This window comes from Brienomyrus brachyistius, chromosome 5 (assembly GCF_023856365.1).
Source record: "Brienomyrus brachyistius isolate T26 chromosome 5, BBRACH_0.4, whole genome shotgun sequence".
Taxonomy (NCBI): domain Eukaryota; kingdom Metazoa; phylum Chordata; class Actinopteri; order Osteoglossiformes; family Mormyridae; genus Brienomyrus; species Brienomyrus brachyistius.
The window spans coordinates 11087568-11112111 of NC_064537.1; the positions used below are offsets into that span (position 1 = coordinate 11087568).

At 43.2% G+C, this 24544-nt stretch overlaps 3 protein-coding genes across 11 annotated transcripts; 2 read left to right on the forward strand and 1 right to left on the reverse strand.

The window, feature by feature from the left end:
- Positions 1 to 5378: 5378 nt before the first annotated feature.
- mif4gda (MIF4G domain containing a) lies at positions 5379 to 9812 on the forward strand. Of its 4 annotated transcripts, none has more exons than XM_049014213.1 (6): positions 5379 to 5761; positions 6777 to 6878; positions 7020 to 7129; positions 7239 to 7394; positions 7527 to 7619; positions 7723 to 9812. In XM_049014213.1, exons 2-6 carry the CDS (start codon positions 6800 to 6802, stop codon positions 7948 to 7950), a joined length of 666 nt encoding a protein of 221 aa, XP_048870170.1. In that variant the 5' UTR covers positions 5379 to 5761; positions 6777 to 6799; the 3' UTR covers positions 7951 to 9812. The 4 variants fall into 4 exon arrangements, with proteins under 4 accessions (XP_048870170.1, XP_048870169.1, XP_048870172.1 ...); XM_049014212.1 differs by lacking the exon at positions 5379 to 5761 and adding an exon at positions 5776 to 6398; XM_049014215.1 differs by lacking the exon at positions 5379 to 5761 and adding an exon at positions 6450 to 6497.
- On the reverse strand, positions 9811 to 12820 carry mrps7 (mitochondrial ribosomal protein S7). The gene is made up of 5 exons (XM_049014211.1): positions 12671 to 12820; positions 11250 to 11441; positions 11088 to 11151; positions 10836 to 11003; positions 9811 to 10323 (listed from the first exon to the last, which is right to left on the reverse strand). Exons 1-5 carry the CDS (start codon positions 12712 to 12714, stop codon positions 10102 to 10104), a joined length of 690 nt encoding a protein of 229 aa, XP_048870168.1. The 5' UTR covers positions 12715 to 12820; the 3' UTR covers positions 9811 to 10101.
- A 111-nt stretch (positions 12821 to 12931) lies between these two features.
- On the forward strand, positions 12932 to 24541 carry gga3a (golgi associated, gamma adaptin ear containing, ARF binding protein 3a). Of its 6 annotated transcripts, none has more exons than XR_007398065.1 (17): positions 12932 to 13018; positions 14212 to 14296; positions 14582 to 14834; positions 14929 to 15052; positions 15127 to 15230; positions 15318 to 15398; positions 15482 to 15619; positions 17501 to 17582; positions 17698 to 17814; positions 18613 to 18876; positions 19238 to 19323; positions 19430 to 19653; positions 20258 to 20514; positions 20842 to 21011; positions 22322 to 22432; positions 22922 to 23106; positions 23222 to 24541. XR_007398065.1 is itself a non-coding variant. In XM_049014207.1 (17 exons), the coding sequence occupies exons 1-16, from the start codon at positions 12979 to 12981 to the stop codon at positions 23030 to 23032; spliced, it is 2247 nt and encodes a 748-aa protein (XP_048870164.1). In that variant the 5' UTR covers positions 12932 to 12978; the 3' UTR covers positions 23033 to 23077; positions 23222 to 24541. The 6 variants fall into 6 exon arrangements, 5 of the variants coding, with proteins under 5 accessions (XP_048870164.1, XP_048870166.1, XP_048870167.1 ...); XM_049014207.1 differs by having other exon boundaries at positions 22922 to 23077; XM_049014209.1 differs by having other exon boundaries at positions 14582 to 14657; positions 14736 to 14834; positions 22922 to 24541.
- The last annotated feature ends 3 nt before the right edge of the window (positions 24542 to 24544 follow it).

Sequence of the window (24544 nt, forward strand, 5' to 3'; positions counted from 1 at the left end):
GTCTATGCAGTTTGATCATATCCAAGTGCGTCTTGAAAACAGGCTGTTGTAGTGTCCTACTACCCAAATCTCCCATTACAGAGGCTTTTAATAAAACTGACATGCATATAAAGCAGGGTTAAACTGTCCCTGGAGCAAACGGTTGTTCCAGCGTCAAATGGTGACACCACTTTGTAAGCCCTGGGTTTTGAACTAGCAACCTTCCGATTACAGACCCAGCTTCCCAACCTGTAGAGCCACACACCATCTGCTTGTGCTGTGGTGTCTTATCACAGCAGTCAACTCTGTGCTACTCCAATACGTTTTCGGCCCAGGGAAGATGACAGTTTGTACGAAGACTTCCAGGACCAATAGATCTCCACTTTCCTTGGGTCCATCAGTGGCAGAAACCTACCCTGCGGAGTGAGTGGAAGGAGAATTATGTCGTTTTGATTTGATGTTAGCTCAGTAAGTCTGGCCCACTTGCTAGTTTGTGCACCTCCAAAATGTTGCATGTGGCCTAAAGTGGTTCACACCCCACTGTTGGCTTGCTGCTATATAAGCACATATGTGTCTGTGCATATATCCACAGAAGCTGGCCAAAACAATGGAAGCATCAAGTGACAAGGGGCTTAACGCACAAAGCAGCTAAATTATAAGAGTGTCAGCAGTAGGCGACAGCTGTGTGCAGCCTCTCAATCGGCATTTTGATTAGCAAGTTTTTGAAACAGTATGGGGGGGAGGGAAAAGACCACAGAGACTGCCAAATAATTGTCATGGGGAACTGAGTTGAAGCTCACCGACTGAGATGGACAGACAACTTACCGGATCCTAAACAGAATTAAGGTATGGCTTCAAAACTCACCACAGAACCGTCTCAGCAATCTCACCGAAACAGCATAAGCTTCACAAGGTTGGCAGTTATAGCGGTAGGGCTGTCATTTAGAAACTGCCTCTATCCAAGGCTAATGAACAACGGATAACCAGTTGTATTGTCCACCCCTATGTATATATGCTTACATACATATATAGATAAAAGCTGTTTTATCAGTCATGTACAAGTGAACTGGAATTCCTATTTAAACATTCAGTAGAAACATTCTTCTGGAGCGTCACTTAAATTTGTACCAGTGCGTCCCTGTACACCGTTACCATGGTGAAGGACTTCCATGAAAGGACAAACCAGACCTCCAGTGGTTTAACGAAGCTCTGCTGTGTGGAGTTTGTACAGTAAGTCAGGTCATATTCATCGGTCTTTCACTGATGTGGGTGATACCGTGGTCGGATGGGTTTATATCTTGAATCTAGTTTAATCAGTAGCCGAATTTATTTTGCCTGTTACTTTCCTCAGCTCACTGAGCTTAATTGTCTTTGTGGTTCTCGTAAAGGGTGAGGTGATTGTTGCGAAATATCGCATCTCTGCTCTTATACTCCTGCCGCTTCCCTTTTCTCCTGATCTGGATCTCTCCTGTCGGAGTGAAAAGGCACACCTTCTCTGAAATTTCTTGTCTTTGTGGGATGGAGCTGACCGAGCCATTCTTCCGGGTTTAATGAAGCGTGGTCCCTGTGACAGCCAGGATGCATGTGTGGTGAGGCGCAGTGTGTATTTGGGAAGTTAATGAGTTATTTTAGCTGTGCTTTTGCCCTTGGCTGACCTTGAGCTCATGCTGGTTGATTTTATTCTTCCTGTTCGTACAATGGAAGGTCCCTGAGATCAACAATGTTTACCAGTTTGACCTGTAGTTATTTCTCCATGAACTAAAGTACAAAGTGTAGTACACCTGCAATCCGGTGATGTAGTTATAATAAAGGTACTAATGAAATTCGTTAAACTTGTCCTGGAAAAACATGTTCTTGATTCTGAGCACTTGTTTATATAAAAGGCATTTTCCCGCTTGCGAGCAGTAACCTAAACACGCCTACTGGTTGTTGGACTTCTGTAGCTTTTTCAATGCAAGATATACACACACACATCCAGAGTTTACATTTAAACAAATATATAAGAAGAGAATAAATCATACACTGTTAAAAATGAAAGGTTTTAATGATTCTATTTAAACAGTTAGGTGTCCCTCTTAGCACTGTAAGGAGCCTATAGCACCTTCTTATGTTATTCAAAACGTTTAAATTTCATTTGGAACCATTTCAATAAACGCACCTTTAAACGAAAGGGACCATGTTGCGAGATGGTTACTAACGGTCTTCCCCCGTAACGGTTGACGGTTGACACTGTGACGTTGTCACCCCACACAGGTCAATGGTTTGTAGGTCGTGGGATTAAGAGGTAAAAGTATTCATCTAAAAAGTAAATGAAAATGTAAACAAAAAAATGTTTCAAGTTGAGAGCGAAGTTCGCAAATAATATACAAGTCATACGCTGGCAGCCTTCTGTTCTTGGTGTCACCAAACAGGGCAAGAAAGCAACACACCAGATACAATGTTCAAACGTCGCTAATTAGATAGCTAATACAAGCAGTGATATTTGCAGCTAACTTTGTAGCTAAGGCTCTTGTCGTCCTTCTGGAACTCTGCCATCTGAATGTCCCTGTGTCCCTCCGTATGCAACCGGCACATCCTGCCCTACCCTCGGAGGGAATGTAACGTAGGCCTTTCAAATAAGTATAAAAATATTTCTCAAAGAGCCGAAAAAATAACCAAAAATACAGCCGTGACTCATTTCTCCTGTTTAACTAAAGGGCTTTAGTTCGTTCCTCATACATAGTCACAGCTCTGACTCCTCGGCTGTTGGCCATAAATTACAATCGCACAAAACTTGCTAAACCATTTGAGAAAAAAAAAAACAAGATCGGTGAGAATAGCAATCTTTTTTTCTTTTTTCATAAGAACATAAGGAATTTACAAACGAAAGGAGGCCATTCAGCCCATCAAGCTCGTTTGGGGAGAACTTAACTAATAGCTCAGGACTGTTAAAATCTTATCTAGCTCTGATTTAAAGGAACCCAGGGTTTTAGCTTGCGCTACACTAGCAGGAAAACTATTCCATACTCTAACTACACGCTGTGTAAAGAAGTGCTTCCTTAAATTGGTTTTAAAGTGTTCTCCAGCTAATTCCCACTTATAGCCACAAGTTCTAGTATTTAAACTAATATTGAAATAGCCATTTGGCTGAACAGCATCCAGACCTGTTAGAATCTTATATACCTGGATCACGTCCCCCCTTAGTCTCCTTTGCTCGAGGCTAAACAGATTCAGCTCAGCTAACCTCTCCTCATAAGACAGTGGTTCTCAAACTCGGTCCTCGGGACCCACTGCCCTGCTTGTTTTCCAGCTATCCCAGCCCTACACACTGCTGATTACCTGGATCAGGTGTGTTCAGTCAATCAGAAGCTGAAAGACAGCTGGGACTTGTGTGTGGCTTTAGAGAGCTAAAACCCTGGGTTACTTTAAATCAGAGCCAACATTCTATTGGCCTATTTTATTGCTTCCCCAAACTGGCAAGAGTGGGACATGGAAGCATCAACATACACACTGAGATCTTTCCCGTAATCAGCTACCTTTATTTTAGTTGAACCCATAAAATATCTGTACTTTATATTTCTGCTCCCTGCATGGATTACCTTAAATTTATCTATGTTAAATTTCATCTGCCAGGTATCAGCCCAGTCACTAATTAATTCAAGATCCTGTTGTAGCCTCTCTGCTGCTAGATCAGTACCTGCTACACCACCCACCCTGGTGTCATCTGCAAATTTAACCAGTTTACTGTATGTATTGGTGTCAATATCATTAATGTAAATTAGGAACAATAGGGGTCCTAAAATTGAACCCTGCTGTACCCCACTATGAACACAGGCCCACTGTGACATTGTACCTCTAATAACTACTCACTGCCTCCTGTCTGTTAACCAGTTTTCGATCCAAGCTGCTACAGTTCCTAAAATCCCTGCAACTTTGAGCTTAAGCAAGAGCCATTTGTGGGGGACAACATCAAAGGCCTTCAGGAAATCTAAGTAGATCACATCGTAGGCCTTTTTGTGATCAATTTCTCTTGTAGCTTCCCCAAAGAACTTAAGTAAATTAGTTCAATAGGATCTACCTCTCCTAAATATCCTTCAGAATGTTATTTGCATCCAGGTAATCTACCATTTCCACTTGGATTATACCTTCCATTATTTTTCCAGTAATGCTAGTTAAACTGATTGGCCTAGAGTTTGCTGGGTTACTTCTATCCCCTTTATTGAATATGGGCGTTATATTAGTATGCTTCCAATCAGAAGGTACTATAATCGCAGATAACAATTTCTGGAATATTAAAGTTAAAGGTTGGCTAAGAATATTTCTCATCTCTTTTAAAATTATAGGTAAGATGCCATCAGGGCCCTGTGATTTATTTTGAGCTTAGCTAGGCTTAGTACCACATCAGCCTCAGTTATACATATATGTATTGGTTAAATATATATATATATATGTATATATATATATATATATATATATATATATATATATATATATATATATTGGTCATAGACGACGCTATGGTAAGTCACTCATGCTCTCTACTGTGAACACCTGTGTAAAATAATCATTAAACTCATTTACTATATCAATTTCATTTTCAATTACAAGGACCTTACTATACTGCAAATTAGTGATTTCAGCTTTTAGAACTCTTTCGGAGTTAAAATTTTTAGTTTTGCTGGAAACAGGTATGAAGTCCTCTTAGACTTGCAACAATGTGCTTTTAAAAAATTCCCATGCCTCTTCAACCGTTTTGCTATATAGCTCAAATACATATGTGTTAATGACTGATTAGTTGCTTTAAAATACCTACATTAGTTCACAGTGCAGTAACAATTTGTATATGACAGGTTATATTAAATTTGATAGAGGTAGGGTTACATTCCTTTCAAGCACCTCCAGTCCGATAAAATCGGGGCACATCATCAAAACACCACATTTTTTATTTTCAGTTGGGGAAAAAAGAGGTAACTTCCTAGAAAAAACCAACATCACAAATATGACCTGCTGACTAAGCCTGAGTTATTCACGTTATTCTTGTCACCGGTAATCTGTGTAAAACCAGTAACAAAGTGTTTTGCCAACATATAAATTGGCACAATGTTAGCACATCAAATAGCAATACAAGCTAATGCGAATGATAAAAGATAAAAGGATGAGAAGCCGTTGTGATACGGAGTGACACCGTTACACTGCGAAAGGACGCGGAGCCAAAGCGGATCCGCGGCCAGAGCGCGCACCGGAGGGGCGCAGATGGCACTTGGCATTCAGGGTCGCGCTTTTACACTGACAGACCTTTGTCAGAACATGAAGCCATACTGGCCTTTTGAAGGACTTCCAAAACTTACAAAACATTTAAAATTGGCACACACCACCACCCCTAGAACTGAGTTATTAATGCAAGTAATAAATTGTTATATAAAATCCTCTTTTAAGATTATCTGATCACTAGAAGCCATTAGTAATGGAATGTATGCCGAATTTCCGCTGTGGACTATTGACTGTGATCCAAAAATGTGCCTGTCGTCCTTCTAATCCATCTGTCTATCTTCCACAACCGATTATCCACTACAGGGCTGAATTAAACTGGACCCATTCGCACTAATATGTATGAACAAAAAAAGAACGAATCTGTTGTGTTCTATATGCGTACGTTATTCGGGTTTTACGGAAGCCACAAAATCGCTATGCATGTTGCGCATTATTCTTAAAGTCAGTATACGATATGACGTCTTAATATTTTTTCCCAGCTTTAAATTTCTGAGGAATTACCACACGGGATCTAGGCACCTAACATCGCAAGGTACAACGTCTTAGGAAATGTTAACGTTTGCGTTTATATTTATGCTGGTGAAACTACGAGGATCGTGATTAAGCTAAATCTGAAGAAGCTCTACGTGTTATAACGCATTTGATGCCGCGCGCACGTATAACTGCATTATAATTTATTATACTGAATGGCGATTATTAATATAGTGTCGTGTCCTTGATGCACCTAGATTCTAGAACTAGACAGACCAGAGTAATGGCCAAGGTCAATTTCAGTATTATAAAGGTGTACATCTTTCTAACAAATCAAACAAGCAAGAAACGACGCGTTTTTATATATTCCACATGGCGTCGCAATAGGTAGATGAAGGCTGCATTGGCCGCCTTTCTGTGGAGGGAGGAAGCGATTTAAGAGATTAGAGGAGACGCGCTATGGGAAAGATGATGACGGAAAATCGCAGACCAGCTGGCGCTGAGAAGTAAACTCATGCTGTTCAGCTGTTTTTACTCCAGCAAAAATAGACCTCGCAGATCGTGCACCGTCGTTGGTTTTGTTTGCAGTAGCCAGCTAGTTTGTCGTTTGTGTTGCCGATGATTTGTTTAAAATCCTGTTAATTGCAGAGGCCGTAAATTGCAGACGATTTCGTGAATCCCGATACACCGCGTATCAGGTACGGCAAATCTACAAATATGCATCGCTCAGGCATTTAAGAAACGTAATTAATCGATGTGCAGCGTGTGGGCTCAGCGGTCTGTGTATTCGGGGCATGGTAATGAAGGCTAATGTTTGTGTTGTAGAAGAAGGTAGCGGACCTACAGGTGGTCGATGGAAATGGGGAACGAAAGATGGCACGTTAGGGATTTACCGTCGTGGATGCACATTACATTTATTTAGTAGGTGTTTCGCAGGAAAACGTTTAATCAACGTTTTTTTAGTCTTTGCGTTTATCCATTGTGCCGCATAGCTTAAACAAAAGTATTACTATTTGCACATTTATATTATGGTTTGTTAAGTAAACGCCTTTGGGTATGCAACTGTCTTTATGTAGGTTGTCGGTGATATTTGGACGGCATGGAAGATTCTGCTAAAGAGTACGAGATCCAGTCCTTTGACAAGGAGATCCAGTATCTCCTTAAAACGTCACTCAAAGGTTAGGTCGTTGAAGTGAAGCGGCAAGTGAGACCAACGGAACTTGTTTACAAGATACTGAAAAATGACTGGTGGTGTTGCTGTTCACAAAAAACATTTGCTGTATAAAATCTAATATATTATTGCGTGCATTTTGTATCAGAGCCCAGCAAAGTGGATTTAAAGAAGGTTTCCAACATAATTGTGGACCAATCTCTGAGAGACCCCATCTTTAGTAAAGAAGCAGGCCGAATCTGCCACACAATCGTCCAGGTGAACTTTTGACTGTGTGAAGTTTAATATTCTAGTAATTTCGCAGCATTTGGTAAAGAAAAATGGGGGGGAAAATGTAAACAATTTTGCTCCCTGGCTCCCCCTGCAGGCCGAGGCTAAGGAGGCCAGTGCCAGCGTCTTCCGCCGCCACTTGCTAAATCGATTGCAACGGGAGTTCATGGTCCGGGACGAAACTCGCAACCGCTCCATTCAGGAATGGGTCCATTTTGTGACCTTCCTCTGCCAAATCTTTGACTGTCTCAAGGTAACACTCCCAAATGGTAAAATGTTACCTTTTTAGGAAGAGATGCTAGTCCAGTCATCTTATTCACGTGTTAAGTGGCAGCCTTTCCTCCTGAAGTGTTAAGGTTCTCTCTGACCTATAATCGCTGCTCAGGTGAACGACGTTCCCATGGTGGCCCTCGTGAATCCCGTGTACGACTGTCTGTTTAGGCTGGCCCAGACAGACTCGCTGCAGAACGAGGAGGAGGTGAGTATAACTCAGTCTCACTGGTCGCGTGTGGGTGTGGCAGGTCGTTATATCCCTGCACACTCACTCGCACGCATCTGTGCCTCCTTAACTCCTACCTCAGGTCGACTGCCTCGTCCTGCAGCTGCACCACATTGGCAGGGAGCTGGAGGCCATGAGCATGCAGCGCATGGATGACCTCTTCCACCACCTACGCGACAGCTTCCTGCTGCACAACGGTTTGGGTTCCGTGGTTCGGCTGTTCCTACTGGAGATCCTGGAGTTCCGGGCTGGGGGGTGGAGCCTCAGTGACTCGGCACGGCAGTACTACTACAGCGGGGGGGCAGACTGAGAGCCTGGTGTTGGGGAGTGGGGGTTGCGGGACACGGGTTCTGACAGCTGCCTGTCAGGTTGAGCCAATGGAGTGACTTGTGGTTTGTTTTGAAGTGGCCATTTTGATTTTGGAAACGGGCTTTGTCATGTTTGTGACGGGCTGCCAGTCTAAGTGTGGTTTGGTGCTGAAGTGGGTGGTTTGGGCGGCAGTACGTTATGCTGGCGGGTGTCAATTTAAGGAAGTTTCTGGTCATTTCATTATTGGTGTTTTTGCCGTATGAAGAAGAGGCGCGGATGTTCATAACTTGGCAGATCAGTACTAGTATTCCTGTACTGACTTGTGACAGCGGTGACTATTGAACCAACTGGATTAAAAGGACAGTGAAAACCAGGAAGAACACATCTGTTTTCAGCAATGGAAGATTTGAGTCAGTGGGAGTGTGCTTTCATTATCTTTGAAATGGTCATGTAAATCCAGGACATTTACAGTGGGGGACGCACTGTGCTACCAGTTTTGATATTGAGTCCTCGTTGGCAGGGGGGGCGCATGCATTGTCAGAGGTCAGATCAGTCCCAGGATAGAGAGAATAAAGACTTTGCACCTAAATATGACTTTTGCAAAAGTTTTTGTACCCAAGTTTTCTAACTGAAGAGTACAGGTTAAGTAATATGTTCTCACTATACTAAAAGCCAGCAATTAGAATGCTTTTGGGGAGTGTTAAACTGTTTTTTTTTTTTTTTTTTTTGCTCAATTTTGATATATTACAGGTTGCATTTGCAGTGACTCAGCTTCCCATTAACAACGGGTGACTCAATCTTCAAAATAAGCAATCAGCAAAACTTATTAGTACTTTGCTACTCGGAGCAGGAACATACTGCATTAATCACTGTGGAACTCGCTTGGTTTACGCCCATATAAGAATCTAGACAATCCTAATGGTACGTACACTATGAAAGAGCCAGTGTTTCCTGCTGGTTTTATGTCCTGTCTGAATCCCTGCATTGCACTGAAACTCAGGGCATTACTATGGTATCTCAGTGGAACCACTAGTTTTGAGATATATTTTGTTTTGAAAGCATTTATTGCGCTTTAGTTGTATACGGCTTTCGTTTATAGGCATGGAAACTAAAAGGTACTTGATGGTATGTTGTCACAATGCTGTGCAGCCATACAGTAATCGGTTGGACTTAATCGTTGACAGTTCTAGTTTGAAATCCTATGGAAATTTATTTAAAATAAAGCTGTATATATTTTGTTTGATGGAGAAGAAAGTAACTGTAAATTTTGGACATCTGTATTTTCAGATTAAGGTTCAGTATGTGCTCAGGCAGAGTCAATGGGTACTAAGATGTCCATGGTAGCTGGGAGATTTCAAACTCGTATGTTCCGGTGAGTTCTGCAGAAAGTCCAGCATCTACTACTGTCCTATTTGTCTTCAGCTGTCAACTTGTCACCACAACTACAGTTTTTTTGTATTTTCTTTCCTACTGAAGTCTACCTGATGTATCTGTTACTAGTTGTTACTAACGGTATTTGATGGGACATCTAAAATCGGATCTTTATTCACACTGGTTTGAGAAGGACTCAGAAACGGAGGGTTAAGAGCGATGTCAACATTTTCACCAGCAAAAAATGAATGCCTAGTTGTCAGCTATGAGGTTTTGTGAAGGGCCAAGAGCTGAATCGCACTGTTAAGTGAGACTTAAAATCACAAATGTTACCCACTTCACAGAACAGCTTTTGGTTATAAAGCAGTATTTTTATAGAAATGTCTGACTGGATTTTTGTTGTACCAAACATTTATGCAAAATAAGCAATGTTATTAAGAAAAGTTCTGCTCTTTTTCTTGACATTCCAAAAAAACGTGATGCTTATGAAGACCTTGTTGCGTGTGACTTTTATTTACAACTTCTAGAAACCGTACAAGTTACATCCATATCCCACAGACGCTAGGAAAAAATCTTTTACTGATTCACACTTGTGGAATAGGTGGTGCACCCCACTATATAAAAGTGGGAAATTGTCTTCCAAGGTTGTCCAGGATGAAAGTCCCCGTTCTTTGCCTCAGGAAAGACAAAATCTCTGACGGAAGCTGCAGTACCATCCTGCAATGGCCATGTCTCCCTTGTGTGGGGATTCTGGTGACGTCCTTCAGAGATAAAGGTTCTGCTACCACCAGCGGTAGTGGGCGAAGGCTCTGTTGGCCTCGGCCATCTTGTGAAGCTCATACTTCTTCTTGATGACAGGGCCCTCATTTGAGAAGGCGGTCAGCAGCTCCTGCGCCAGCTTCTCGTCCATGAGTGTCCGCCGATGCTTGTTCTCCCGGCACTCTGTGATCAGCCACTTCATGGCGAGGAAGCGCCGCCGATTGTCCGTGAGAGGGGTGGGCACCTGGTGCAGGTCAAGAAAGAGGTCGGCCATTGATTGACAAGGTCATAATAGGCAAACGTGGCTATTTTTGTAACTGTGGTGCTGATGCAACACTCCTGATGACCACCAGACTGATCCTGCTGCATGTACCAAATAGCATATTTCAGACCAGTCTGCTTATAGTCATGGCACTTACTGATTTAAACTAACTTTTCACCTACCCCGTCTCGCTCGACAAGCCGCAGATACAAATGTAGGTGACAGTAAGATTGGCAGTGAAGGGTAGCCACCTGCAGTAGCGCCCATGGAGCTGGCGATTAAGGGCTTTGCTGAAGGGCCAGTAGACCACTATTCTGCCGAGGCTGGGCTTGAACCAATGACCTTCTGATCACAGGCACAGAAGCTAAGCCCACTGGGCTACACACTGCCCCCATATTTTTACATCAGCAGTTTTTTTTTTTTTTTTTAAAAAAAAGAAGTTCAACAGACCCACATATTTCACCTCAACAGACAGACAGAAAAACACAATGTACCTGGTAGTACTTGCCCCCTTTCTGGATGCTAACCAGACCAATAACTGGCTTACAATTGGCCAGTGCCTGGTGGAAGATGATATATGGATTGCATTCTATAGTAGCCTTCTGGGCATCAGGAGTTTTGTGATACTTCTCCACTTGTTTCCGCTTGATGTTCTCAAGTGTCTACGCGGGGGAAATGGGTGAATAGGTCAGTCACATGACGACAGCGCAGCCCACTGCAAAACTGAGAGTTCGCCTCTTCCGTACCTGTAACATGATATTCCTGGCTAGAACCTTGTTGCCACCTTTCATCATCATGTTTGTAAATTTGCTGTTAAATAACACAGAAGTGGGGTGTGAAGAAACAGCATTAGTCATTCATTTTCAAAAGGAAAATGGTAAAACGGCATTCCACACACATCATGATACCTAATCATGGGATCACTGAAGCCAGAACTGTGAAGGGAGGCTGCTGCTGCTTTGATGGGCCTGACAGCTTTCAGTTCCTGCTCCTTCCTCTGTTCTGCCGTAAGATCCGTTTCTGGGATGTTGTACACTTCCTTCCGAACCTCTGGCTCCAGGTAATAAGGATTATACCTGCTCCATCTCACCTGGAACAACCTGAGAAACGACACCTCAAACTCACCACTACATACTGCACACATGAATGCTACTTAAAAATGCAAAGTGCATGGAAATGTGCGTGTGTGCGCGCGCACTGAGATACCCTTAAAACTAATAAGAATGTTTAAAATTAAATTCACAGCAATGTTACACATGCAGGTATCTACCAAAATAGAAGAAATATTAAGTGACTTCATGGCATGTTTGGCCACCACGATTTAAAAGAAAAGCCTCCATACATTTCAGGTCACGCGATCTTCATTTGAATTCCAACACCCAACAAACTTTCAAACATCTTGCAATATTTACTGTGCTGTGCTAGTGACGAATTAATTTCAAACATTCCAGAAATCCTCTCAGGAGTTCAGTGGGTTTCAGAAGGGGTGTGAGAGAAAATGAAAAGTTTGAACTCTTTTTCATGCTAATGGGATCATTCACTGTACAGGTGTGCTCTTTTTAAAACGTCTCCTTGAGACATGCACTTTTGTCCAAAGGTGATATTCTATTAGAATCACCTTAGTGATGAGCCCTTGTCAGTATATTGCGTAGGTTACTGCCAAACCTTGCCAACAATCGGGTCTCTCTCAAAGTCTCTGAAATCTTTCCATTTTGGAATGGTAAAGTAATCGCCCGCCATTTTCATATATGACTCTAAACTTGTCTGTATTTTTTTTATAACACTGGAACCTCAAAGATTTGGAATCGCCTGTTTTCGCCATACTCTGCATCTCTAGTTTCTGGAATAGCTGGCAAATATTCCAAGTCCAAGAGAATGGTACGCTTTCAAAAATTGCTAAATTAATTATTGCCGTGATTATTAATTTATGATATAAATCGTAAAAGGCTTGATACAAGTTTTGCGAAGGTCAAACTAGAATCTAGATGATTTCGAGAGAGGCAGCACGAGGTATCTTTGGATGGAGTGGCTAACAAGCTACATATCAAATATAATTTTCAATCGACGTCCTCAGCAATTACCGGACACAACAGAAATCATACAGTTACTCAATTACAAGCAAGTTACTGTACCAATAAGGGACACGATTCACAGAAAGAATCAAAGTGCCGCTGTCACCCTCAATACGACTTCACTGTCATTTTTCCCTGTACTCGAAGAGCGTATTTTATCACATATAACCATTCAGTAAGCCTGTGCATTTAATATTCATTTTGTAAACATATATTTCTAAACATAAGTACACATTTACTTAAAAACAATCATTTACCTGGGTGTCCATGGTTTCAATAACGTTGCTGTCAGCGCAGCCATCTTGGTTTTGAAAGGACCCAAGTGAGGGCTGCCAAAAAAACTGCCTGATCTTCTGCTTCAATTCGCCATATCGGCAAATTTATTTATTTGCTTAATTTAACCATATGTACGTTATAATTATTAAAAGACAATAAACGCACTAGTATTACAAGGACATTATTATTATTTTTTTCTGAGGCTCACAGATGGGAGTTCGGATGAATGGAAAACAAACTGTGTCGTCATCGGCGTCGCCATCACGAGGGGTTTCAGCGTTTATCGAATATGGCGGATCCGGAAGGGGAGTCGTTGGAGTCTTGGCTCAGTGAGTACCTGTCACGCAATGGACATTTAATGACCGTTTTCAGGCCTGCTGTTGTGATGGGCATGAGACGGATGTTGTGCGCATATATAGATGCGTGAACGAAGCCGTTATATTGTGTTATAATTGAGATTGGTTTGATCCTGTTGACAGAAATTCATTTTTCGCTGTGTTTGTAAAGCGGGAAGCGCGGGTCGTAACACTTACTTATTTCGCTATTTGTTGTTAGCATTAAGTAGTCCTTACAGTAGACAAATTAATATATTAGTTTATATGATTTTTTTATTGTACGCAGTGAGGAAGAGGAATAAAATACCTGGGCTTTGGCTGAGTAACAAGGTTATCATGATCGACTGGACGGTACTTTGACGTGGTTCCTGCCCCTCAGTCAGTGTAGGAGCGCTGCAGCTGACAACTCAGTTATTTTGATGCCACACATTTTGACAGTTGCAATAAATTATACCACAGCATGTACTGATTCACCCTGAAAGTTGTTTTGTGAAATGTGTAACAGTCTTCACCAGTGAAGTCGGGCGGATTGGACCGGTATAGCAGGCTAACTACCTTGGCAAAATGTGTATGATGCTATCAAAACCATGCCATATAATATAACCCCGTTTTAATCTTTAATCAGTTAAGTCACAAGCATCATATTGATTATGTGCTAATCTTATCGTAGTCAACATATCTCTTTTGTCGTACTTATTGCAAGGGAATGACGTCAAACATATTAATTTTATGCCCTTTTGTGAAAACAAGCACAGCAATGTACACTAATCACATCTAAGTTAGACTGCAATACGCTATAGCATTAACTTTTTATGGTCAATGGAATGTAATTGCATTTTATTCCAGCATCGGCGTTGGCCCCCTTCTTTGAGAATCAAATCATTAAAATTTGGACAGTGTAAATTAGGATTTTGCCATTTTGTTAATTGGGCAGCCTCTGTCGGCCCCTGGAGGTTTGGCACCCCTGTTCCCCCCAAGGTTTCTTCGTTCTTGGGAGCTTTTCCATGCCACCGGCTCTCTGGCCTCTGGCTTGCTTGGGGGGGGGGGGGGGGGGGGGTTGGGGATAAAGTAAAGTACTTTGAGACAATGTGTTTTTGTGAATTGAATAACCTTTTCCGGTTAAAATCAGAACTATGATTATTGAAGAAGTTAGAAGCAGTAACTTTTATAATAACTTTTCTCCACAGATAAAGCCACCAACCCCTCCAACAGGCAGGAGGATTGGGAGTACATTATAGGATTCTGTGATCAGATCAATAAAGAATTAGAAGGGTGTGTATCTTCCGACACTCCAGAGGGTCTGATAACTTGATGACATAAAAGCTTCTCTTTATTACAAATTTAAAAAGAATGTGTGTGATGATTGAATTTTTCTGTTGAATAGCTATTTCTTTTACCTGCTTTTGGACTATTTCTTGCACATATGATTTTTAAGTCAGCCATCCATCCATCTTGCTTACCTTTTTTCAGCACAGGGATGCAGTTGTTTTTAAGTTATGTTAATAATAATGCTAGATATGTTGTTGGTATTTAAAGACACGTTGTACGTCTTTCCAGTCCACAGATAGCGGTCAGGTTGCTAGCTCATAAAATCCAGTCTCCTCAAGAATGGGAAGCAATACAAGCCTTGACAGTAAGTAACTGCGAACTTAAAAATGAGCTTAATTTTCTGTCAGATGCTCCCGGCTTAAAGTGTATCTCGCTTTTTCAGGTTTTAGAAGCCTGCATGAAAAACTGTGGGAGAAGGTTTTATAATGAAGTTGGAAAATTTAGATTTTTAAATGAGTTAATAAAAGTTGTCTCGCCTAAGGTAAGCCCTCATTTGTTTTGCTAAGTGTTGGTTCCCCGTGATGTGCATTTGTGTCAGGAGAGTCATTTTGGGGCGTGTCTTTGTGTTGCCTCAGTATCTAGGTGACAGAGTATCAGAGAAGGTGAAGATAAAGATCATTGAGATGCTGTATAGCTGGGCTGTAGCTCTGCCTGATGAAACCAAAATAAATGAAGCCTATCAGATGCTGAAGAGACAAGGTGAGGTTTCTGCCTTAAATGCTTGACCAATATTTACAGACGTTTGATAGTAATTCCATACTTTCGCTTTTTAGGTATCGTCACCACAGATCCAGAAATTCCTGTGGACAAAACTCTGATCCCATCTCCCCCTGTTCGTCCCAAGAACCCTATATTTGAGAACGAAGAGAAAAGCAAGGTGGGTGTAGGCCAGATGTGCACAGCAGGAGGGCGGGTGGGTGTATGCGACATGGTGGGGAACGCTGAAAACCACCTGTTCTTGTAGTTGCTTGCGGAGCTTCTGAAGAGCAAGAACCCAGAGGACCTGCAGGAGGCCAACCGACTCATCAAGAACATGGTGAAGGAGGTGAGACTCTGGCCCTGCGTCACATGGTACCTCCAGGATAGTTGCACGAGGCTTACCCAACTGTGCTGTGACTCTTCCTCCAGGATGAGGCCCGTATGCAGAAGGTGACAAAGCGTATGAACACCCTGGAGGAGGTCAACAACAACGTGAAGCTCCTCAATGAGATGCTGTCCCATTTCAACAGAGAGGAGTCCTCTGATGGAGACAAGGAGCTCATCAAGGTGTGGTTTCCCTGACAGTAGATTTGCATTTTTCTATGCCGAGCTTCTGTTCTCAGTCTTATTGTCCCATTTAATTGAGTCAAGATTCAAAACTTTGTCATGTGTACAAGTACAGGTGCAAGTGCAATGAAATTCTTAATTGTGTTCCTCCCTGCAGACCTAGGCAGCAATGAACGTAGGGCACAGTCAACTATATATACCATAAGTACAACACAATAGATACTCTATATGTACCATTGATGCAATAAACATACCATTTAGACAGTATACACACAATATGCACTATATCCCATATATAGGTACAGCGTATATGTGTATTCTCAATATGAAGTTATTACAGAAAGTTATTGGACCTTATGAAATCCAGACTAATGTAACGATTTTGTATGAACATATTATTTGTTTGGAGTTGATTTATGTTGTAGCAATATGGCAAAGGATCAATATACTTGGAAATTTTTGTGGACAACGAAGTTTGTTAGCTAAGTAACTGATTTTGAGGATAAGCAGATATGGAAATAACTGGGCAGCAGTTTAACCAATCAGAGAACCATTTACCAGGGTGCAGTTCTGGTGGGCCTTTCCCTTATAATAATATGTATGGGTCAATAAACCATACGCCAGTATGAAGGGAACTCTGGAGGACACCAGAAATACTGCTACACTTGCTCTCCACTGTGAGGGCTATAAAACAACTGCAAAATATTGGAATTCTTCAGTTCACTGAAAGATTCATGGTCTCTGTATAAAGGAAATTGAAGATGTCCCAGAGAGCCCCAGGAAACACATCTGTTTTTATGGAAGGCTGAGCTGGAGAAAAATCTTTGCTCTCTTAAGGGTATTAATTTAGCAGGATATTGCCTTGTGGATAAACTGGCCACTCTTTACCCCATAAATATTCCCAGCAGTCAGGTATAGTGGTGAGTGTCATAACTTGGCTTTTGTTCTTCTGAGTTTGGACGTGAATAGCTTGGCTTTCTAGAGAGAGCATAAAAGCAGAGACGGAAAAAAAGAGGGAATCTGGCCCTGTGTCCATCAAATGAACTTGCACAAAATTGAGTACTGTAACGTCAAAGATCCGAAGCATTCCTACAGATCTTTTGAGTGGCAGATTAAGAGATAAATGGGCAAAGTCGAAGTCCAGACCTCAGCTGTGCAGAAATGTTGTGGCAAGCCTGAAGCAGGCGGTTCGTGTAGGACATCTCACAAACTCTGGAATAGTTCATGAACAGTGAGCAAGAATCAGCCAGCAACAGTACTTGCATATTGGAGAAGATTTAGTCTCTGCCTTAGTTGTATCACAGCTTCTTGAATTGAGAAGTTTACTTATGGATTTTTTTGACTTTCTGTCACGTAGACATGTTTGCTTTATTACGTTTACTTTAATTTTTCTAATATCACAAAATGCTTCAGATGTTCATGGAGCACTGAACCTCAACGAGTCAGTAACCTGAATATGACCCATGTCATTCACTACACCGCCACCTCCACACAGCAGTGCAGTGAATTGGCATTGTCCATTGTTTGGCAGATTCTGAACTGGAAGTCTCTATATTGCGGTGAAATCTGGTAGGTCTAGTGAGACCTTGCCTCTACCCTAAGCCACGGTCTTCGGATCTAATCTGTGATCGTATGCAGCATATGCAGAACTTCCAGTTTCTTTTTGACAGCTGATAAACACAATGCCGGGGAAATCCCCCGAAATACGTTGTTGGAAAAGAGTTCATTTCAAAAGGGTGGTTGTACTTTAGACGAATAAAAACTCACTGCAAGTGTATTACTCAGGTTCCGATGCACCCTGTTTTTGTGTCAGCAAGGCAATTTAGAAAGGCCGTGTAAAATTTGCAAGCTGACCTTTTATTTTCAATGTCAATGTCACAGGAGCTTTATGACCGGTGCGACAAGCTACGGCGTACTGTCTTCAAGCTGGCCACTGAGACAGAAGACAATGACAACAGCTTGGGTAAAAAAAAAAAAACAATCATAACAACAACAAATAGTAAGAGATACCATTAGCCACCACAGCGTGAGCGCTGTCACTCACAGCAGGCTTCCAAGCAGTATCTCACCTCTTGTAGGAGACATCCTGCAGGCAAGTGATGATCTGTCCAGGGTCATCAACTCCTACAAGAAGACCGTGGAGGGACAGTCTGTTAATGGAGAGACTGATGTTCTGGTGACAGCACTCACACAAAGTAAGTGCATCCAGGCTAAAAGGTGTACAAATAATACACATATGCATATACAGCTCTGGAAAAAATTGAGACAACAGTAAAATTTTCAGTTTCACTCATTTCTCATTTTATGTGACTGTAAAAAATACGTTGTTTTACAAACCCCAGCCTGGATCTTCCCTGCTTCTCATTGATGAAGGGCTTCTTCTTTGCTTTATGGGTCTTCAGTCTTGCTTCTAGGAGCCTGTTATGAATTGTCCTTGCAGTGCACATCACTCCACTTGGTTTCCCATTCTTCTTGAAGGTCACCTGTGGTCATCTTCCAATTTATGAGGCACCGTCGGATAATTTGTCAGTCATCTCTGGAATCTGCTGTCTTAGAAACGTCGAGCCTGGAAGCAGCCTGCCGTGTAGTGTAGTCTTCTGCCAGCAAAACCAGGATTAAACCAGGATTTAAAAATGCTATTAATTAAAAAAAAAAATAGAGTAGTCTTAAAAAAATTTTCCAGTGCTGTAGAAACATTCTGTTGAAAGCATGTGCTCTGCAATGTACTGGAAGCCCATCTAAGTAAGGTGTCTCCTGCCTGGCGTGTTTCGCTTCCTGGGAAGAGGCTCCAGGCTCAGTGGAACCCTTTGCAAGATAATTGGTCATGGAAGACGGATCAATGAAATGGATAATTGCAGATCTGTTTAACTGCCTGTCCATATGTCAGTGCACCGAGGTGATTCACACATTATTGATCTTGCGTAGCTTAATCGTAATTATCAGGAAGCCCTGCTGCATATGGAAGAGCCCTCATATCCGCTTTTATTATTTAGGTACCAGAGGCCACAACCCTACAGAGACGCTGATTGACTTGGCTGGCCTCGACATTCCCACCCCCTCCCCCCCAGAGTCCGTTCCAGATCCCACAGCAGCCAATCAACCGCCGGCACCATCCATTCCAGTGCTGCCCCCTCCCCCGTGCAAGCCGACCGCATCGCAAGGTTGCCCTGTCAGCCAGACGGAGAGCCCCAGACAGCCCTCCAGCGGCCAGCCCTCCACAGCTCTCTCCCTGCTTGATGAAGAGCTGCTGTCCTTAGGTGCACTTCCTATTTCTCCTGTTTTATGGGGTTTCTTTTCCCTATGATACACAAGCTTTGAGCTTTAATGAAATCGCTGAACCTAATCAGCAATGGATGTCTTGTGATTTTGACAGATTATATTCATGACCTACCATATATATATATATGCAAGAGCACACATACATGCTTTTTATTTTCATATTGTAGCCAGACATGGCGAAAAGACCTTAATGATCCCCCCCTAATTAAATGTTTTGTTTTAAATCTGTCATCTGTATCTCACATTATTCTTCTCTACGTAATGGAATTATGGCTGTGCCTGTTCACTCATTTCCTTGGTTATTTATTGCCTAGTGTGGCCTGCATTTCCATATCTCAGGTCTGAATGATCCAGTTCCTACTTTGAATAGCCAGACCAGTGTGCAGAATGAAGAGGAACTGAACAGTGTATCCAAGCCATCGCAGGTGATGCGTGTTCAGTGATCTTAACATTGTTTACTTCCGTGTTGCTTTTCTGCAGTTGGACTAAGAGGAACGTGACTCGAAATATTTCCTCTCCTACTGTGGCCAGGCACCCAGTTCAGGGCTGGATTTCTTTGGGGGCGGTCCTCTTCCAGGACTCATGTTCCCCAACATGCAAGGGTCCATGGGCCCCAGCCAGAGGACACCTGTATGTTACCCAGAAACCCCTAGGACCTCCTCCTTCCCTTTCCCCAGCACAGTGCAGTCCAGCTCAGCCTCCCTCAACCAAGGTCTACAAGACCTTGCCATGCTGGACCTTGGCGACCCAAAGAGGTGTGTGAGGTTTTTTAGTGCTGGGGTGCTTTTCACCTCTCTGTTCTAGGTTAGATATTTTTATATTAGTGCCAACAGGCAGAACAATAATTCTAAACAGGTTATGAGCTGGTTTTTACAATTTGTACTGGCCAAGAGTGACCAAAAGATTTATTTAAAGATTTATTTATTCTGCTTTAGGGGGTCCATCTGTTATACAGTCATCCAAGGACTTAACCTGAATAAGTTCAGCACATGGCTAAATATATAAATTAATATAAAAAATATGTATTATAGAAAATATATAAAGGGGCAGTGAAAACTGTACGGTGTGAAGATCCTGTTGGATAATTAGACGTTTTTGATGGTTATGACCAACATTTATAATCCAAGAAGTCACGTGATTTTTCACTGTGTGTGTGTGTGTGTGTGTGTGTGTGTGTGTGTGTGTGTGTGTGTGTGTGTGTGTGTGTGTGTGTGTGTGTGTGTGTGTGTGTGTGTGTGTGTGTGTGTGTGAGAGAGAAAGAGAGAGAACTATAACTGTCGCTGCCGTGTGCCATGCTGTAAAGCATCCATATGGACGTCGTCGTAGCGCAGCACTGTTGAGTGCTGTGTTCTGTGTCAGCAGCATTCCGGGCCCGCTGAACTCGGCCCCTGTGTTTGGGCCAGTTTCCAGCGCTGGACTTCCTCACCCCCCAATGCCTGGCTTACCCATGTCCAGCCCCAAAGCCTCCGCCCTGGCCCAGACGGTCAGCTCCACCCCGGGAAGCCCGCTGTTCCGCTCGCTCTCGCCGATCCTCCCCCCCAGCCAGGGGAGTCCGGCAAAGGGCCCGGAGGTGTCTCTCGCCAATGTGCACGTCCCCTTAGAGTCTATTAAACCCAGTAAGTCGCCGGGCAGGCCTCTCAAGGGCTTGTGGACTCAATATAAATCATCTGTTTTGCCGTTTTCTTCTTATATATCCTCTGAAGCATGGCAGCAACGTGCCATTATGAGGAATGAGGAAACATTTCCATTTTGCATGTTAAGCTTGAAATTTTGCATACCTCAGATTCACTGCATTTTGATTTAAGAAATCATGCCGTGGAGCAAATTCAACACTGAACGTAATCACAGGTACAACCTCACAGTGGAAATACAATAACTAAGTATGATGATAATGGCGCACAGTTAGTTTGCTGAGTCGAGTGCATGTGTCTCTGTTGCCCCAGGCATAGTGCTCCCCGTGACGGCGTACGACAAGGACGGCGTCCGCGTGCTCCTGCATTTCGCCACCGAGTGCCCCCCAGGCCGCCCCGACGTGCTGGTGCTGGTGGTGTCCATGCTGAACACGGCGCCACTCCCGGTCCACAGCGTCGTCCTGCAGGCTGCAGTGCCCAAGGTGAGCCGGTGGCGCCTTGCCTGCCGTGTCCGGGTCCCACGGATTCCGATCTCCGTTTGTATATTAAGCTGAAGGTTTGGTTTCTTTGGCGGGTAGCAGAGTGCTGCTTTCTGCCCAAGTGGAGTGATATACGGAGCGGAGACCCTATTATGTGTCTTTTAAAAACACGTTGATCAAAGTCAAGAGTGAAAAATGATGTCATCCTGCAGTTTGAAATGGCCCCTGGCTCACTGTCTGCATGTTCCTCACCATTTTGGGGCCGCAAACCCTAACAGCCTATTGTTCCCCACCCACCCCCATGGTTCCTTAACCCCTCCCCTGTCCATCTCATTTTTTCTCTCGGGCTATTTTGAAAACAATTTAAATCTGATCGCACTAAAACTTGAATGTCAGATGCGTTCCAGCAGTCTGGAGAGTTTATTTTAAAGCGTTGGACCGCCGGTATCTCTTACCAGAATCTTCACTCTTTGTTTTGATTTCCAGCTTTGAGATGCTGAAGGTAGTGAAATAGCCAAATAATTTATACCTTTACTATTGTGCTCATAACTAAAAAAAAGCAAGAGCAGTTTGCATTCTAAGCTGTTTGGATTCTCAGTCATGCACTGCAAATGTGTATGATATTAGGGACAGACCCTTGCCTCTTTGTCATCCGATTGATCATCCATAGCAAAAAACAGGCAGGTCAGATCAATCAGATGGTCACAGGATGCTGCTTACTCTTTGAAAATGGGTGTAAAGAATGTCCTGAGGGGACATTTGCCCTCCCTGGGGACAAATACCAGATTTCAAATATTCATTATAGGAAATCAGTAATATGCTGTACACAGTTCAGACGGCTCTTATGATGGCTGTTAAATGTTTAATGTGGAGGGGGGGGTGAATGCTCTGCGAGCTTTCTAGCCCTGCTAAGCACTCCATGAATGATGCCCAGGCTAAATACTGGGGAGGGGGGGGAGGTTCCTTCCTTTATTGATTTTACAAGGCCATCCTGCACTGTGTGCTACATGGGCTGCGTGCAGCGTCTCTGTTCTCCAAACAGTGGGTCTTTTTAACAAGCGAAATATGTTTTATTCTTTCCTGTTTTTACTGTATATAATGTAAGAGGGATACCTTACAGTGCAAGCTTAACTGCAGTGATTGATGCATATAATGCAAAGATTAATAATGCAAGACACTGAATGGGCTGTAAGCTTGTGTGTTCTGCGCATTATTTGATCATTTTAATTAGTTTTTTTTTTATTCTGGTAATCTAGCCACACTGTTGCAAACTGAAGCTCATGCCTCCCACTCACTCATTTTATTTATTGCAGTCAATGAAGGTGAAGCTGCAGCCCCCCACCGGGACGGAGCTGGCCCCCTTTAACCCCATCCTGCCCCCAGCTTCCATCACTCAAGTGATGTTGCTGGCGAATCCGTTGAAGGTAAGCATCATGCTCACACCGCGCCACCCGCCAGCACGCACCCGCCAGCACGCACCCGCCAGCTCGCACCCGCCAGCTCGCACCCGCCAGCTCGCACCCGCCAGCACGCACCCGCCAGCACGCACCCGCCAGCTCGCACCCGCCAGCTCGCACCCGCCAGCTCGCACCCGCCAGCTCGCATCATGTTGGCTGCACAGGAAAAACTCACACAATTTTTTATAGGAAAAAAACAATAGGAAAAAAAACTCATCAGTTGATTTATGTAGCCCAGTGTCCGGGTCAGATGTTCCCTCATCCTTTGGGTGTCTTATAAACATTTTTAATAGCATGATGTCATGAGTTTCCTGAGCTTGCAGCATATGGGCCAATTTGAATAAGCCCTGTGTGTCCATCTGAGGTGTGGCCAGTCTGCAGCAGTTGAGTGACTTGCCATAATGCAGTCATTGATTTATTTTTTTTGCTCTTGTCTGTTTGTTTCCTTAATTTCAGGAGAAAGTCCGTCTGCGCTACAAGCTTATGTTTACACTTGGGGATCGGCAGTGCACAGAGGTGGGGGAGGTAGACCAGTTCCCCCCAGTGGAAAAATGGGGGAACCTCTAGTCCCCCGGAAGGAGTCGAAAGGCAGAGCGGAGAAGGCTTGACTGAGTTTGCCAGAGTGTACGGGCCCTGAGCAGGTCGTTGGTTTAGGATGTTTAATCGTAGTAGAGAAGTGCTGTTAACATTATGCCAACCGTTATAGTTTCGTCTGGTGTAATGTTTTATTTAGCTGTTTTTATTTTTTCCTTGCAGTTTGTGTAGCTGTTTGGGTCCTTAACTGCTGAGCTTGGGATACGGCGAGAGATTGCACTTTAAGGATACGTTCAAAGAAACATTTTGTGAAGGAGGGGTCCAGGCGTGCGTGTCTTCGGGTACATCTGGGGAGCAGCCAGTGGTTAGGGATTAACTTCAGGCCGTCAAGAAACTGTTTGCCTAGCGTGCGGTAAAGACATGAAGAAGCCAGAAGACTAAGTGGGGCGGGGGAGGGGTCACCGCTCAGCAGATCGTTACCTCGGGGGAAAAGCGTGGCTGGTGAGAGGTGCCTCTTCTCCAGTGGAGTCTGTCTTCAATACCTCATCGATTCATCAGGCACATGAGAAGGGGGCAGTCCAACTCACCGGATTCACCGGACCACATGGCACCACTTTTTTTCATTTGTTTGATTGATTGATTGATTGATTGTTTGTTTGTTTTTGTGCATTCGTTTGGTACTTCCACAGGAGCCTTGCCAGTGACCGTTGCCATTTCAGACCGTGCAGAGATGTTGCATATCGAAAGTGTTTGATGTCTGGGGTCTCAACGGCCAACCTTTTGTTCAGGGTCATTTTTTGAGTGTCTGTCATTATGGATAGTAAGCTTTTTTTCCTCACATTTTGAATATTTTGCTTACAGCGTCGTTGCTGGTACTCGAAAGCAAAGGGTCTTTCAGGAACGTGGTGCAACCAGCTGGATTAGCAACAGGCCGCTAATGCATGACAGAAGAAGGCCTCTGCAGTGTTTTCATTAGCCGATGCTTTCTGTTGTACTTATTTATGCTGTCTGACAAAACCCTTATTCAGGTGTTATGGTTTGTAATCCCCCCCCCCCCAAATATGTTGATCTCTCCCCTTCAAGGCCCCTCCATCCTTTGTGACTTTGACTGTTGGTAACCTGTACCAGTATTGCTTTTTTATTATTTTGGGGGGGGGGGTGGGGACTGATATTCTGATATGAAATGTGCTCTCATGTATATTGTTGAGAGGTAATGTTAATGGGCTCAGTTGGAGGTTGACTGCAGCCTTGTGTATGCAGAATATGGTGTCGTAGCTGTGGGGGCCTTTTGATTGGCTACCCCTAATGTACATCTCCTGGTACACTCCCATCTTTCTGCTAAAGCCCTTTTCCTTTTCAGCACTGTGAACAGTTTCCAATGGGGAGAAAAAAAAACGCTCTGAACGGTTATGTACATTGTTGTATTTATTGTCCTTTTATGGGTTAGAGTCAACATACGTGTATCGTGTGGCTAACAGAACTTGTATATATATCATTGTGGGAAACGTTCAGTTGCATGAAGAATTAAAGTCTTCATTTTAATTG